Source organism: Grammomys surdaster, unplaced genomic scaffold (assembly GCF_004785775.1).
Source record: "Grammomys surdaster isolate TR1022 unplaced genomic scaffold, NIH_TR_1.0 314, whole genome shotgun sequence".
NCBI lineage: Eukaryota > Metazoa > Chordata > Mammalia > Rodentia > Muridae > Grammomys > Grammomys surdaster.
The window spans coordinates 1,105,094-1,122,588 of record NW_021604733.1 but is presented as its reverse complement, the minus strand read 5'-3'; the positions used below and the strand labels follow the sequence as shown (position 1 = coordinate 1,122,588).

General features: G+C 40.6%; 1 protein-coding gene across 2 annotated transcripts in view; it reads left to right on the top strand.

Moving 5' to 3' along the window:
- The window catches only part of Adam17 (ADAM metallopeptidase domain 17), a 45,664-nt gene that overhangs the window by 21,043 nt on the left and 7,126 nt on the right, over positions 1 to 17,495 (top strand). The window contains exons 6-14 of one of the 2 annotated variants that reach the window (XM_028777770.1): positions 2,127 to 2,260; positions 3,923 to 4,012; positions 6,332 to 6,445; positions 8,593 to 8,737; positions 8,848 to 8,936; positions 12,709 to 12,861; positions 15,468 to 15,667; positions 16,775 to 16,878; positions 17,060 to 17,194. In XM_028777770.1, the coding sequence (XP_028633603.1) occupies positions 2,127 to 2,260; positions 3,923 to 4,012; positions 6,332 to 6,445; positions 8,593 to 8,737; positions 8,848 to 8,936; positions 12,709 to 12,861; positions 15,468 to 15,667; positions 16,775 to 16,878; positions 17,060 to 17,194 (1,164 nt within the window). The remainder of the gene's footprint in view (positions 1 to 2,126; positions 2,261 to 3,922; positions 4,013 to 6,331; positions 6,446 to 8,592; positions 8,738 to 8,847; positions 8,937 to 12,708; positions 12,862 to 15,467; positions 15,668 to 16,774; positions 16,879 to 17,059; positions 17,195 to 17,495) is intronic. The other variant, XM_028777771.1, reaches the window with a different exon arrangement.

Here is a 17,495-nt window from a genome sequence, read left to right as displayed (position 1 = left end):
AAGCATGTCGTACTGTTTCCAGCAGGGTGTTTGTTAATTGATAAAAATAGCATGACTATTAAATAACTCAAGCATTTGGTCTGAAAATAAAGTTTTGTTACAGAAATTCTTAATTCTTTTTCTGTTCAGTAGTAGTTGAAAACACTAGAAAATAATAGGTGTGACATAATTGTCTTAAAAGAGACTAAGGAAGGGGACAGGGAAATGACCTAATGGAAATTCTGTACTTTGTAGACCTTCAAAAACAGCAAAATGCTATTTCTGTAAAGTGGTCTTGAGAGCTTGTAAGAGATTAGTCAGGTGGCAAGAGAGCTCTGTGGTGTTTGAAGTACACATAGGCTGTCAGTCACGGACACATTATCTGGGGTCGTTTACAACAAAAAAATTGTTGGAATGATGTTCTTCTGTCTTCATTATTTTTGTTTTTATGTTTTTGAAGAGGCAAGGTCTTGCTAATTTCTCAGGTTGGCTTGAGCTGCATGGCTCAAGCTGTCCTGCCTCCCACTCTTGAGTAAATGGGATTACAGGCTTGTGCTACTGACCTAGGCTTGCTCTCAGTATTTGGATCGTGAGAAGCATTACTAACATTTTAGGATATTGATAATAAATTCTTAAGCAATTAGATTATTTGATAAGTATTCTGTTAACGAAGACTAATCTTTTAAGTTTTCTATTATAAGGGTACATTTGTTTATAGCACTGTGTGTACACAATTTATTAAAAAGGAATAATGATTTTGCTTCCACTTTAGTGAGGCTCCCTGACTGACAAGTATGAATGTCTTAGTATGCTTTCTAGTGCTGTGATTAACACCAAGATCAAAAGCAATTGTGTAAGAAAGAGTTTATTTCATATTATAGCTTACAGTCCCTTAAAAAGGAAAGAAAGATATGGTTTCTCTGTGTAGCCCTGGCTGTCCTGGAATTTGCTCTATAGACCAAGCTAACCTTGAATCTAGGGATCCACCTGTCTCAACTTCTTGAGTGTTGGGATTGAAGGCATGTGATACCATGCCTGGTTTTAGCTCTGTTTTTTTGTTTTTTGTTTTTTTATATAACCCAAGACCACCTGCATAGCAGTGATACCACTCACAGTGGGCTGGGTCCTCCCATATAAATTGTTAATTTAAAAAAAAAAAATGCCCCACAGAGTTGCCTACAAGCCAGTCTCATGGAAGTAGTTTTTCAGTTGAAATTTTCTCTTCCCATATAATTCTCTAGCTTGTGTCAAGTTGACAGCATAGCTAACCCAATGTACATGAGTATTCTATGAATATGTTTTTGTATATACCTATTTATAGATATTCAGATGTGTGTGTGTCTACATACTCCATGAACATACTTCAGGGAGCTGAGAAGATTGCATCCCTACGTTGATGATCTTAGAGATGCCTCCAGATACCCTGGGTTGCTTATATTTTAATTATTTTAAAAGGTCTGCTCTGCAGCACATGATGGGCTTCAGCTCTCAGTCCTCTTGTCTCAGCTTCTTCCTAAGAGCTGGGACTCTGTGTGCCATCACACTTGGCTCACTGTTACTTAAGTTTAATGTACAGTTACCTTGATTTTTTATTTTATCTTTTTCACTTTATTTTTGATTAATTCATAGAATTCTAGAAGAAAATGACCAGTGGCTTCATTGCCCAGTGATGATTATTTTACTATATTAAACGTACATGAAAAATTCTTTCCTTTTGTGGTGGTGGGTTTGAACTGGGGTCTTGCGTACCCCAAGCCACATTGGTTTTGGATTCAACAATTTTAAACCTTATATTACTTTTTACTTTCTATCTTTTTCCTGATGATGATGATGATGATGGTGATTATTCAAGATACCATTAAGGACAGATGTTTGGCATATGAATGTTATCTTCATACTTGGAAGTATGCAGAGGCAGTAGAATCGGAAGTTGAAGGACATCCTTACTGCATAGGGAATTTGAGACCAGCCAAGGCTGCAAACGACCCAGTCTCTACCCTTCCCCTTGGAAAAGAAAAAGGGGAAATTAATAATATTGCGCTTAAATAATGTTTGTTTCAGAAAAACATTAGAACTAAGTGTTACTATAAAAAAACCTCCTTGTTTTGATGAATTTTAATTTAATAGTGCATACAAATTCATATTAGAGTTTGTTCATCGAGTGAAGAGACGAGCTGAACCTAACCCCTTGAAGAATACGTGTAAATTGCTGGTGGTAGCAGATCACCGATTTTATAAATACATGGGCCGTGGAGAAGAGAGCACCACTACAAATTACTTAGTAAGTGTTTGATGATATACAGCTTAATTTAGCAAGTCATTTATGGGGGTAAATTAATTCTATTAAGAGAAGGCTGCAGTAATTTACTATTTAGAGAAACCAGGCCTGCTCCAGATACTGTTAACCTCCTGTTATTTTGAGGACCATTTACTAGAATCTTACATTTCTATTTAGAAACTTCATTTTCAAATGATGAGAAAGGGTTTTGTTTTAAAATTACTATTTTCTATACATTAGACTTTTCTACATAATAAATGAGCATTTATAATGTACCTTCTTTATGCATGTGAATTCTTTACAAACGTTAGCATCACGTGCATGGATTTATACTTGAGAGTAAAAAATATATATTTGTGAACCTGTGTATATTTTCTGCTTGTATCTATTCCACAGATGTTTGTTATTGTCTCATTACAGAGATAACCTTAGGATAGAATAGGAAATAAGTGAGACACTCATAGCCACAGTTAACTCTAGGGCAGAGATAGGAAGGAAAGATTAAAGTTTAATATTGTTCTGGGGCTCAACCCCAGGACCTCAAGTCTGTGAACAAGTGCCCTTGCACTGAGCTGTATCCCCAGCCTGACATGTAACTTTTAGCATCAGCTACTAAAATTTTAAAGCCAAGGAAATGATTTTCCCTGGAATTGTTTTTTTTCCTCAGTATGACCCCATTTATCTTGGTGTCTTGGCACTGATTAAAATGTTGTCATTGAGGGAATGGAAGAGAAAGCAGCTATTCATGAACAGCAGCCTGATGCAGCAAAGACAGCTTTCTTACTGCCTTCTTTCCCATTCTCTCCATTTTATTCCAACTCTCCTTCAGCCTTCGTTCCTTTCCTTCTGTCATGGATGAATTTATTAGGAGAATAGTGGGAGTCATTGTAATTCTTGTTCATAAGCAAGAGTCTTTCTTAAAAAATCCTTATCTGGGGTTTGTATTAAAGGACTCCTTATAGTTTACTTCTTATTGTATATCATGAATGTGAGCATACTGTGAGGGTCACTTTTTCAAAGTGCATTTCTCACTGCTACTTAAAGCAAAGAACTGTTCCTTCATAGCTGAAACAAGCTAATCCATTTTTTTTGAACAGATAACTCTTCTTTGAGAAAAGATAAGTAGTTTTTTTTTTAATCTTTTTGTTGATAAGTAGTTTATTTTTATGATGTAGTAATTATGCTCTGGCTCTATCATGTGAACGTAAATGATTATTTATACACACCTTTGCCCATACATGTGAAAACCATACATGTACACGCACGTGTTTTCCCCCCCACACAGGAAGATGGAAAATAAAAAGGCAGTTGTTGCCATTTTACCTGTTCTAGGGCCACATTTCAGGCACTCATGACACAGAATAAAGACCAACTGCTTTTTAGAGTTTCTGGTAAATCAGTGACGTTTTATTTTCATAGTTGGCTGGGATGGCAGTATTTAAAAAGCCGGAGGTTAGGTAGACAGTAACATTCTTTATCATAGCAGTGTTTCAAGTTTGGCTCTAGGGGTAACTTCTTGATACAGCTTTCAGTGATAAAGATTGGTTTCTCAACGCCAGTTTTCATAATCCTGCATTTTTCTTCACTAGATGTCTATTCTAGTAGGTTTTATTATGTTGAAAAGAATGGTAGGGCTCTGCATAACTTCACTTTCTATATCCACAGATAGAGCTGATTGACCGAGTTGATGACATATACCGGAATACTTCGTGGGATAATGCAGGATTTAAAGGTTATGGAATACAGATAGAACAGGTATTCATCAATAGTAGGCCTTGAGCTGATCCAGGAGGTAATATAGAGGAAATGTATTTCTTTCAAAACCCCAAACCTACCTTAACATTAATCATAAACATTCTCATCTTGTGAAATTTTTTTAATGATAAATTGTTTTGTGTTTTGGTATTTAATACTAGTTGATAAAGTTTCTCTCTTGAGAGTTATTTTAGAAATGAAACCTCTTAATGCTGTTATATTCCTCTCATCTGTTAATTATCATTTTTCATGTCCTCTAGTGTTTTCTTTTTCTTCTGATCATGTGTCAGACTTTGGTTAGAATTCTAGTATATAAGTGAGCAATGACAGGATATTCTAATTAAAGGGGATTCTGATGGCATCCTACAGTTTTGAATCTGTAGAAATTTACTCAAGAATACAGTGCAGGGGAAGTGCTTATGCACGGCAGTAGAAGTCATCTCTCCTTCTGTTCCTTAGCTGATATAGCATGCTGTTAGTGCTACACTAGAACTGTCTTAATTATTCTTGCTAAAAATTGACTTCAGTGCCGGGCGGTGGTGGCGCACGCCTTTAATCCCAGCACTTGGGAGGCAGAGGCAGGCGGATTTCTGAGTTCGAGGCCAGCCTGGTCTACAGAGTGAGTTCCAGGACAGCCAGGACTACACAGAGAAACCCTGTCTCGAAAAACCAAAAAAAAAGTTGACTTCAGTGGTTTGGAAATTTAGTGTTTCTTTGGAAAAATACATATTTTGATATAACTTTCAGGTTCTTTGTATTAAAACATATAGTCTTACAGGTTATATTGTGTAAAATTGATATTTTTTAAAAAACAAAGGCAAACTAAAAAAAAAAAAAAAATCGCTTACTTAGCGTGGTGATGCATGCCTATAATTCTAGTCCTTGGCAGGCAGAGGCAGGAGGATCTCTGTAAGTTCCAGGCAGCCTGGTTTACATAGTGAGTTCTAGATCAGTCAGGATTTATCTTTCCAAAAATATTGTGTCATGGATGTGTATTATGCATGTACATGTAAGTCTGTATTTAACATTCTGGCAATATGCTGTATACTCTTGGCCCTTTGGCTTTTTATTTTATGTTTTGTTAGATATTATTCCCTATTGATAATGTAAAGCAGATTTAGTGGTTTTAAAATCACTATACTATGTTCAGGTTTTTGGGGCTCAGTAAATAGTTCCTTTTTGTCTTAGGAACTTGGAAACAACTGAAGAACATGATAATATAGGGAACAGAGATGCTAATTTCTTCAATCCATTGAAGATGAATTGGAGGGTGTAATTTAGGTGTGTGATCATCCTGAGTTTCCAGATACTTGTTATCAGAATTGACCTTGGCCTTCCCCTTACACTTACCACATTGTCAGTCAGAAGGGAGGCCCAGACGCTTTCCCCAAAGTCTCTGATCAGAAACCGTTGTTCCTTTCTTCTTAGTGGGTTTAATAGGAATTTGTCTTAAATGCACATGCAAGGAGAAGCCATTTTTTTTAATAGTCTCCTCTACTATGATACAGAAGTGGTGTTCATTTGAACCCTTCATTTTTAAATTATTGGCTATAATTGTAATAAATATCTTAGGTTCATATAATCTAAGTTCTCAGTTTTTTCAAATGTGGAGGATGTGAGAATTTAATACATCTTTAACTTTATAAATAATTCATTGACATGTTTTCTATACCATATGTTTTTTAGTTTGTTTTGGACAATAAATATTTGAGTTAAAAAATTTGGGTTGCAAAACATTTTTTATGGGAGTGGGTAATTGAGTGTGTGTGCGTGTGTGTGTGCGTGTACACGTACATGTGCATGCATGTGTATGGCTCGTGTGTTTAGTTTTTGAGTCAGGCTTCGGCTGTGTAGCCCAGATTGGCTTTGAACTAGTAGTGATGTCCTGTCTCTGCCTACCAAGTGCTATGTTATATAGATGCTGGTTTTTTGTCTTAGATATAAAGTTGTGGAAGGTTATGAACTTGCATAGTGGATGCTTGGGAATCGAACCTGAGTCCTGAGTAGGAACATGTGCTCTCAGCTGCTGAAATCTCTTGAGCTCTCAGATGCCGGGCTTTGATAGAGTTTTTGGTGGTGTTTTTCTTAGGCAGGATCTCTCCAGACTCTCTGGCCATCCTAGAGCACACTGTGTACATCAGGCTAGCCTTAGTCTGAGATCTACCTGCCTCTGGCTTTGGAGTTCTGGGCTAAAGGTGTGTGTCACCACACCTGGTTTTGTGTTTGTTGGTTTGTTTTGTTTTTTTAATGATGAAATAATGCAGTAAATATCTTAGGATGTTTTGGAATTGTTCTAAGTATGTTCTCTCTTAAGTATAGATTCGAATTCTCAAGTCTCCACAAGAGGTAAAACCTGGTGAAAGACACTTCAATATGGCGAAAAGTTTTCCAAATGAAGAGAAGGATGCTTGGGATGTGAAGATGTTGCTAGAGGTAGAGCATGCTCTGTACCAGTCTTTTAATTTGTTTTTAAAGATTTATTTATTTTTATTTATGTGAGTACACTGTAGCTGTCTTCAGACACACCAGAAGAGGGCATTGGATCGCATTACAGATGGTTGTGAGCCACCATGTGGTTGCTAGGAATTGAACTCAGTACCTCTGGATGAGCATTCAATGCTCTTAACCACTGAGCTGTCTCTCCAATCTGGTTTTTTAAATTTTAATGCATACATGTATCTATACTAGTGAAGGAACATGGTAGAAACCTTAGTATCTTTGAGCATCTAATTAGGCACAATGGCCCTTCTCTGGAAGCTAATCATCGTGTAGACTTTTACACTGTTTTGTACCTCAGGTCTCTGAAACTTAACAAAGCTGTGAACATGTATTGGCCAGCACAAATATCACTTGAGATCTATAGAAATATAAACATTTTATTTTCATTCTGGGTGTGCTTCCTTTCCTTAGTGTTCTGCTACACAATTCCTATGTCTGTGCATATTACTGCTTTATTGTAAATTGGCTTACTGTACTGGGATGTATGTTAATTTCTTGGTGCTGCTGTAACAAATTACTAGAAATTTAGCAGCTTGAAACATTTGAGTGGGTTCTTTTGTTTTTACTTTTTTTAATCTTGTAGTTTCAATGTGTTGGTCCAGGTGAGCATATATGAATTTCTTGCTTATGCATACACAAGAACAAGAACTTAAGAATTCCATTTAAGTTTCAAATTAAATGGAATTAAAGGCTTTTATCGTTTTCCTCCAGATGGAGATCATGTGGTATATTTATATAATACTGGCTTATGTAATTTGATCTGCCAGCTACCCAGAGGGAGATTGAGATAGTATCTTTTTATTTGTTTTATTTTGTAGGAGATGTTTGTATTTCTGAGACAGGGTTTCTCTGTGTAGCTTTGGCTGTCCTAGAACTTGTTCTGTAGACCAGGCTGACTTTGAACTCAGAAATCTGCCTGCCTCTGCCTCCCTATGCTGGAATTAAAGGCCTGCATATCATTGGCTTCTGAGATAAGTCTCAGCAAATATGTCAGCTCCAGCTGCTGTTAGCATAGTGCTGCAGCCTGGGACTTATTTTGTCATGGCTCTGGAAACCAGAAATACAAGGTTGAGGTATTGGGAAGATTGTTTTCTCCTTCAGGCCTCTCTTTAGCATTTGGATGTCTTCCTTCTATGTGTCTGTGTCCTGATCTCATGAAGATATACGTGGTTCTGGGAATGCAGTTCTAATGCATCCTAAGGTTACATTCATGTGGCCCTGGATTTGGATCCTAGCAGTGCAGACGAATGAACAAGCATTCCCCCAAAGTAGCTTTCATAAGGGAACAGGTCATACCCTTAATTAGGGCGTGTGGCTATGACCTTACTACTTGCTTTGGTAAAGACTCTGTCTCCAAATACAGCTGCATTCTAAGTTAGTCAGGGACAGAACATCAATGTATCAGCTTTGATAGGACTACAGTTTGGCCTGTTCATCAAGTGTAGATGTCTTGTCCTGGGTTAGCCATATGGTAAGCCTGAGCAACTAGACCTCCTGAGTGCTGAGACAGCTAACCCGCCACACCTCTGCTTCCTGTGGGCCCAGATGTGCTCCTTCCATTTTCTTCCCTCAACCCCAGAAAAGTCTTGGAGGTTGTGGGGATAAAATGGATTTAAATTTTTTATTTTGTTACCATAAAATCAAGAATGTGTGCTTTTTTATAAATTTACATTTACAACTCTCTTGGATTATAAAGATTTTTAAATTCAAACAAATACTTTCCCATCCCAAATAACTAAAAATAACCCCTACATAGCACTCTTAAACTCCTGAAATACTTTGACGTACTGTAGCATGGGGCTGCAGTCTGTTTGGAATTGGAGCTGCTCTAGTCCTGATGAGGTCTCTGGAAGAGCAATGAGTTCATTCTGAGTAGATGAAAGGTGCCTGAGGGCTACCCACCACCTCTACAACCACTGTGCTTCCTACCTGCCTGCTTAGGTGTGAGCCCCAGGGAAAGCATTTGTGTTGCAAGCTATTGTAGGTGCTAGTGCTGAGCTGCAGCTGTCCTGTGATGTTTGGTTGCAGTACCCTTGAATCTGACATGATGACGAGCTAATTAAGAATTCCCTCTTTTACAGCAATTTAGCCTTGATATAGCTGAAGAAGCATCTAAAGTCTGCCTGGCTCATCTTTTCACGTACCAAGATTTTGATATGGGAACTCTTGGATTAGCTTACGTTGGTTCTCCCAGAGCCAATAGTCATGGAGGGGTTTGTCCAAAAGGTAAGTGTCTCATTGCACTCTCATGAGAGAGATGAAAAAGAAAGCTGATTGGGTTATGTTTCAGTTCCATGTTTAAGAGGCAATTTTTGTCTGTTTCCTTTTTCTTTTAGCTTATTACAACCCAGCTGTGAAGAAAAACATCTATTTGAATAGTGGTCTGACTAGTACAAAAAATTATGGTAAAACCATTCTTACAAAGGTATGTTTTTTTGATTATCCTTTTTTTTTTTTAAGGTTTATTTATTTTATGTATATGAGTACACTGTTGCTGTCTTCAGACATATCAGAAGAGGGCATTGAATCCCATTACAGATGGTTGTGAGCCACCATGTGGTTGCTGGGAATTGAACTCAGGACCTCTGGAAGAGTAGTCAGTGTTCTTAACCACTGAGCCATCTCTCCAGACCCCGTTTTTTTATTTTCTTAAAGAACTTTATTAAAAAATAGTGTGTGTGCACACTACATCCACACAAGCATGAGTCCTTACAGATAGCAGATGATGATGTTGGAATTACTGATGCTGGAGCTACAATAGATGGTTGTGAGCCATCTGATATCAGTGCTGGGATTGAACATGCAGCCTCAGGAAGTCAGCAAGTGCTTTTAACCAATGAACCAACTCTCCAGCCTCTGTTTTGTTTTTAAACAGGACAGATTTGGAATCCATTGCATTAATATCTTAGTTACATATTTATGCTGGTATCTTTGTAAAAAGCAGTGTGTACTTGGTTGATAATGTGGCTGGGTGTGTTCTGCCCTTAAGCATTTACGGCCTTGCTCTGTTGTTGGCTGGTGTTCATATGCTGTTTAAAAGGGTATGAGTTCTTAGCCTTTGTTTGTGACCTCTTTTTCCTCAAAGATTTTTATATCTTGTTTTGGAGTCTGGAGATGTAGCACAGTTAGTAGAATGCTAGCCTAAAACCAGGGGTAGTGATGCATGCCAGCCCTTGGGAAGGTGGAGACTGGGGGATCAACATTTCAAGATTGTTCTCAGCTCAGTAAGTTCAAGGCACCTCAGGATACTTGAGACCTGTCTCAAAAAACAAAGCAAAACAACTTGGTTTGGTATAGATATATCTGTTTAAGTATGTTTTGCTACAAATAATAGAAAATACAGTAAACACTAGTGGTCTGGTCTATATAGTGAGTTCCAGGACAGCCAGGACTATGTAAAGACCTTGTCTCAAAAAACCAAGTATATTTATAATAGGGAGAGTAGGTATTGGCAGGAAAAATTAGTATATGATATACTGGTATGTTGAATCTGAGCTTAAAATCAACTATGTGGGGCTGGAAGCTGGCTCAACAGTTACAGCTGCTTCCTGGTCTCACGGGGCCTTTGTTTGGTTCCCAGCCCCAGGGATCCAGCACCCTCTTCTAGACTCCCAGTCACTGTACTAACACTAACCACGCAGAGACTGAGTGCACATAACTAAAACCAACCTAATCTCTATTATTATAATTATTATTTTGTTTATTTGCTTGTTTGTTTTTCAAGACAAGGTTTCTCTAATAGCCCTGGCTGACCTGGAACTTGCTCTGTAGACTAGGCTGGCCTCGTGCTCAGAGCTCCACTGGGATCAAAGGCGTGTGCCACCACCACCCGGCTCTTTTTATTTTTCCCTCCATTGTGGAGGAGTTGGGGCCCTTTAATCTAGATACTTTTGTCCTTATGCACAATGCGTACTTTCTGTTTGATGTGTTTAATTTTGGTGAGACAGAGTCTTACTGGACTTTGAGTTTCTCTTCTATCAGTCTGAGTGCTGGAATTGTAGGCATGTAGCAAGAAGCCTGCATTAAAAGTATTCTTCCGGGGCTGGAGAGGTGGCTCAAACATTTAAGAAGGCTGGCTGCTCTTCCAGAGGCCCCAAGTTCAATTCCTAGCAACCAGTGGTGACTCACAACTATCTGTAATGGGATGCAATACCCTCTTCTGGCTGTATCTGAAGACAGCTACAGTGTACTCACATACATAAAATAAATAAAAAAGATTCACTAAAGAAATACCCAAGTTGTTTTTTAAGAAGTGTCCTTGTGTTATTTCCTAGAAAGCTTTTTTGTGTATGTGTTTTTCATCCTCTGCAGTGTGTCACTTGAGGTGGCTTTAGTGTCCTAAGCCAGTGCAGTCCCTCTGCCTCCCAACTATCTAGTACTGTAGGTAGGCTGGGTAGCTTTTCTGTTCTGTTTGGGGATCTGTTAGAGACCAGGTATTTGGGGTAATTATCTGTTGCTTCTTAATGCTTTCTCTTGCTTTCCATTTGTCTTATTGTTGTTTCCTACATATGTGTTTAACTTTTTCATCAGTGCTGACCTTTGGTTTTAGTTATAGTAGTCTCTTCTTTCACATCCCCTTTCTGTATAGTTCTGTTCTTCCATGCTTGTAGTATTTAACTTTTTTTAAAAAAATTTACTTATTTTATGTATATGAGCACACTATTGCTGTCTTCAGACACACCAGAAGAAGATCCCATTACAGATGGTTGTGAGCCACCATGTGGTTGCTGGGAATTGAACTCAGAACCTCTGGAAGAGAAGTCAGTGCTCTTTACCACTGAACCATCTCTCCAGCCCCTTAACTTTTTTTTTTAAATATATAAAAACTTGTATACTTTTTCTTCTACTTTAAAAGTTTTGTTGGCATCTGTCAGCTCTTGCCTTCCACCCTTGTTCTTTGTCCTTGGAAGGTCATGTCCCTCTTATTCTTGAAGGAGGAAGAGCAGTGTGGTGTTCATTCTTGTATTGAAGCATCCTGTTACTGTTTTCCACTCCCAAGAAATAGTAAAGGTATTGGGATGGTTGAGATGGCTTAGAAGGTAAAGGCATGCCTGGCAGTGGTGGTGCACGCCTTTAATCCCAGCACTTGGGAGGCAGAGGCAGGTGGATTTCTGAGTTTGAGGCCAGCCTGGTCTACAGAGTGAGTTCCAGGACAGCCAGGGCTATACAGAGAAACCCTGTCTCGGAAAAAAAAAAAAAAAAAAAAAAGAAGGTAAAGGCACTTGCTTCCACATGTAACAGCCTAAGCTGGATCCCTGCGAGGCATGGGTGTGAGTCTTGAGAGGAGAGTTGCCACTGTTGGCGAAAGATGGAAAAAGGAACCGGACAGGTGTTTGGGGGAACATTTGCCTTCCAGCCCCCTACCCCGCACCCCTTACCTCCCCTCTCCTTATCTATGCATGTGGCAGTCAGAGGTCAACTTTGGGTGTGATTTCTCATGCTCCATCAAGCTGATTTTTGTTTTCTTAACTAATGAATGTGTTGTTTATATGTATGCATATGTGCCCGTGTAAGTTTATGGGTGCAGAGGAGCCCTCATTTTTGATCTCCTGGAACTAGTTACAGGTGGTTGCACCTAAATTCTGCACGTGCAGTAGACATCCTTAAAAACTGAGTCATATTCTATCCCACCCCCAAGTTACGTAATCTGATCTGCCAGCTACCTAGAGGGAGATTGAGATAGTATCTTTTTATTTGTTTTATTTTGTAGGTGATGTTTGTTTTTCTGAGTCAGGGTTTCTCTGTGTAGCCTTGGCTGTCCTGGAACTTGTTTTGTAGACCAGGCTGACTTTGAACTCAGAGTTCTGCCTGCCTCTGCCTCCCTATGCTGGAACTCTGACCTCACACATTCACTGTGCCACCCCCCACCCCATGCACAAATAAGTGTGAAAAGGTGGTTTTTTTTTTTTTGGTTTTTCGAGACAGGGTTTCTCTGTGTAGTTCTGGCTGTCCTGGAACTCACTCTGTAGACCAGGCTGGCCTCAAACTCAGAAATCCGCCTGCCTCTGCCTCCCAAGTACTGGGATTAAAGGCATGGGCCACTACCGCCTGGCATGTGAAAAGTTTTTTATGTGGGGTGTATGTGGATACGGAGACTTATGGGAGTAATTCTGTTTCCATTTGATCTGAAAAATATAGCATGGATCCAATTGGCAAATTAGCTGATGATTATATACTTTCTTTCCCTGATTCTTAAGGAAGCTGACCTGGTTACCACTCATGAATTGGGACACAATTTTGGAGCAGAACATGATCCTGATGGGCTAGCAGAATGTGCCCCAAATGAGGACCAAGGAGGAAAGTATGTTATGTATCCCATAGCTGTGAGTGGTGACCATGAGAATAATAAGGTATGTGCGTTTTGATTGTTTTCAGTGGCAGGCAAGAAGGCTATGGAATGTTAGCAGAAAGGGGTCTCGGGAAAGTATCCATCCCTAGATGTTTCCGTAGAGGTGTAACTGTCACTATTGTAGGAACTTGGTGTATGGTTCCAGTGACACAAGCTCATCTTAAGGTGCTTACACTGTCATTTGATCAGTTTTGTCATGTAAGCTTGGGTTCCCTACAGTAGTGATTTTGTCAGAGTCCTACTTTTAAAGAGTATTTGGCTCAGCCTTAGAAATGACCTGACAGTTTTATTTACAATTTATGACTCATTTAATTTAGCAGTACTTCACAGTATACTGCCACCACCCTTCCTCCTAGTCCCATTCCTCTTCCTCCATCCCTTGCTGCACTAGGGATTAAATGTGCCTTAATAAAACTGTTAAAAGCAAATAATACAAATGGACAGGAAAAGGGTAAATACAGAAAACTGTGAAGCTGTGTGGAAGCTTGTGAGGGCCGTGAGCATCAGTGAGACTGCTGTCTATTTACTGCACGCTCGGACGCTTCTGCGGTAGACTGTAAGACACCCAGTGAGGAGAAACTCCCACATGGCTTCCATATTGGATTGCTCTGGTTGTGAGGACACTGCCAGCTTGGGGACTGTTCAACTTTGCACTCTGCTGTAAGGGAAAGCACATGATGTTACTTCCTCTTCTGTGGAAATCCCCGTGGCCTGTGAGAACCTGCTGTTGGGAGTGGAGCGTGGGCAGAACTGGTGTTTTGGGGAGATGCTGAGCTGTCAGTGAAGCATAGGGTTTGGTCCTACATCCATCACATTTAGTGCATATTTTCTCCTAACAGTTTAGTTTTCCCAACTGGTATCTTTCTCCCCTTAGGAAAAAATACTATGCATCGTCTATGTTTTAGATTTTTTCAAATACTTTTTTTACATTTATTTATTTGTGGATGTCATGTGTATGCCATGACACGTGCTTTTTGGGATCTTTCCTTTTATCTGGGGACTGTGCTCAGGTCATCGGGTTTGGTCTGCAGCAGGGTTCTTTTACCTGCAGAGAGGCCCTACGTGAATTAACTACCTACTTTTTCTCTCTTTCTCTCTCTCTCTCCTCTCACCCTCCATCCCTCTCTCTCTCCCTCCCTCCCTCCCTCCCTCCCTCCCTTCCTTTCTTGTTTTGTTTTTCTTTCTTTTCCTCTTTTTGAGACAAGGTCTCTCTACACCCCTGGATGTCCTGGAACTTCCTGTGTAGATCAGGCTTGAATCCACAGAGGTCTTCTTGCCTCTGTGTCCTGAGTGCTGGGATTAAAGTTGTATACCACCATGCCCAGTTCATGAGTTTCTTAAACATTTTTTAACTAGGTAAAAAAAGGACTATAGGATTATAGAAATAAGGTGGTTCTTTCATTTCACCTGGACAAATAGCCCTCTTTGTTACTAGATGGGCCACCAGCAGCTGCCCTATGGTGCTCCAGGAGCTGTGAACACTGATATTAGTGGGAAGAAAGAAGGAATGCTGAGGGCTGTGACCTCCTAGAGAAGGACACTGAAAGAAAGCAAGACTGTAGACAAAGGTATAAATACAAGACTAGGGTTAGAGATGGTGGTCAGAAAGCCAGTGACAGATTGGTCACTATGTGCTAAGCACAGTCTAGGCCCTGGAGACCCATGTATGAGAGTTTAACTGCTAATGAAGAGGTATTCTTGCTGGCTGTGGTGGTTTATGTCCTTATCTAAGGTCACTAACCATTTTGACCTGTGGGGCATATGGGTGCACTCCTTTAACCCCAGCACTTGAGAGGCAGAGGCAGGTGTATCTTTAAGTTCAAGGCAAACCTGGTCTAGAGAGTTCCAGGCCGGGAGTCAGGCTGTTTTGAGACCCTTGTTTTAAAACAGAAAATGGAACAAAACCCCTAGCCATTTTGTATTGACTAGAGGGGAAGAAAGTTGTAGCACCCTTTCTTAAATCAGCACTTCGACACCAGTGTCGGTGGTGGACTGGAGCCAGGGAGCTCCTGGAAGGTTTTTCTGCTGGGTTCAGTTTGAATTCTTCATTTTATATTCTAGACAAGTGGTTCTCAACCTTCTTAATGATGTAGTCCTTTCATACAGTCCTCATGCTGTGGTGACCCCAACCATAAAATGATTTTCATTGCTACTTCATAACTGTAATTTTGCTGCTGTTAGGAATTGTAACATAAACATCTCATCTGCAGGGTTACAACCCACAGGTTGGAACCACTGTTCTAAAAGCACAGGGTGGGCTGGGCAGGCAGGCAGGATTTTCTGAGGCATAGGTGGCAATCTGCAGCAGCTTGTTCTTTCAGCTATTCCTCCAGGTCACTCTGTTCCAGGCAGCAAGGGAGGTCATGCTTGCCAATAGGTAGTACAGGCAGTGCTTTAAGTAAACCATTCAGTATATCATTGTCTAGTAATTGGTCTTTCCTATCTTACTCTATTTTAGTAACTTCTTACTGTGGCATTTGCAGGTGACTGCTTGACACAGTGGTGGCGTTGGTGGGGTCTTCGTAGTTAGGTTTGTCTAGAGTAGCACTCCATGGGAATGCATTCATCTCGGTCTTTTCCACTCTCATGGCCATTTTTTCTTTTAAGATGTTTTCAAACTGCAGTAAACAGTCCATCCTCAAGACCATAGAGAGTAAGGCTCAAGAGTGCTTCCAGGAGCGCAGCAACAAGGTGTGTGGCAACTCCAGGGTGGATGAAGGAGAAGAGTGTGACCCGGGCATCATGTACCTGAACAACGACACCTGCTGCAATAGTGACTGCACTCTGAAGCCAGGTGTACAGTGCAGGTGAGAGCTATTCCCAGAGAGGCAGGGGATTGGGGTAATGAGGGTCCAGAGAATAGGAAATTGCAAATGCAGGCAGCTTGGCTGACTTGGAACTTTCTCTGGATAGACCAGGTTATCCTGGAACTCACAGAGATCCATCTACCTCTGCCTCCCTAGTGCTTTAAGATTTATTTTTATTTTAAAATTAGGCTTTGTAGTAACTGCCTTTACTAGCTGTCTCACTGGAATTTAAAAAAAATCTTTTAAAAGCATGGTGGGGCATGCTTTTAATTCCGGAACTTGAAAAGCAGGGTGAGGCAGATTCTTATGAGTTGGAGTCCAGCCTTGTGTACGTAGTAAGCTCCAGGCCAGCCAAGGCTACACAGTGAAACTCTGTGGAAAATCCAAAATCTTTTTAAAATAAACAAAGTTGATTTAACAAGCTTACTTTTGCCTCCATCTGTCACAATAGCAAAATATTGGAATAATCTAAGGTGGTACTATTACAATATAAACTGTTACTGCATACCCATAGAATAGAATTATGTGGAGGTGCTGTCTAATGATATTAAACAAATTCCAGATGGGAAGGTGCCTGCATTTCCATTTTTTAAGTACCCTAATAGACCAGTGTTTGGTGAATAAGTTATCTGTACATTGTACCTTCTAACTTGTAGATTCTATTGGCAGTGGTATGGGACTCAGGCTGCTTTGTTTCTTAGCCACTGGTGCATTTCCCCACAGCCCCAAATCTGGGTCTCTCTTTGTAGTCCTAGCTATCCTGGAACTCACTCTGTAGATCAGGGTGGCCTCCAGCTCAGAGAGCTGCCTGCCTCTGCTTCTGACTGCTGGGATTAAAGGCATGCGCTATCACTGTCTGGCTAACCTGGCCTTTTTCTTAGCTAGTTAATGAAAACAAAGAATACCAATTACTATAAAGGTGATTGCTATGTGTATTTACTTTTCACATTTAGGGATGGATACACACACACACACACACACACACACACACACACACACTGACTTGGCCCTGGGGTATTGCTTCAGTGTTTGGGTGACTATCACAGCCATAGCATTTGAGGTTGGGCTTTCATTGGAATTGAATGGTGTTTGTCTGCTCTTCCATAGTGATAGGAACAGTCCGTGCTGTAAAAACTGTCAATTTGAAACGGCCCAGAAGAAGTGCCAGGAGGCTATTAATGCTACTTGCAAAGGAGTGTCTTACTGCACAGGTATGTGTTTCCGTTGCTTCTCCAGGTGTCCTGTGGCATGTGAATATGTATTTGAAACCAGGATCAAGTTTCCTTCAAGTGAAAGCAGCCCTTGCTTGAGGCTTTGCTGTTTGCCGGGTCCTCATTCTTATGTGGCAACTGTTATGCCCTGGACTGAGTTTTAATTGGTGTTTGGCTCCAGGGAATAGCAGTGAGTGCCCCCCACCAGGAGATGCTGAAGATGACACTGTTTGCTTGGACCTTGGCAAGTGCAAGGCTGGGAAATGCATCCCTTTCTGCAAGAGGGAACAGGAGCTGGAGTCCTGCGCATGCGTTGGTGAGTAGTTTCTAAGTCCTGCAGCTGCATAGCACATGCCTTTTGTCTGTTGCTCCCTTCTGCTCCTCAAGAATGGGGAGAACCAAGCAAGGGATGAGGAGAGCAGCAAGGCAAGCTAGTGTTGGCGATGGAGAGCCCTGCTCAGATCCTGGCTCCCAGCACTGTGTGAACTCACTTCCTACTCCATTTCAGACACGTGGCAGGCAGGCTCCATGGACACATGCAGAGGCATTGAGAGGAGGGTGGAGGACTGTCCCCCCCCCCACGGAGGCATTGAGAGGAGGGTGGAGGACTGTCCCCC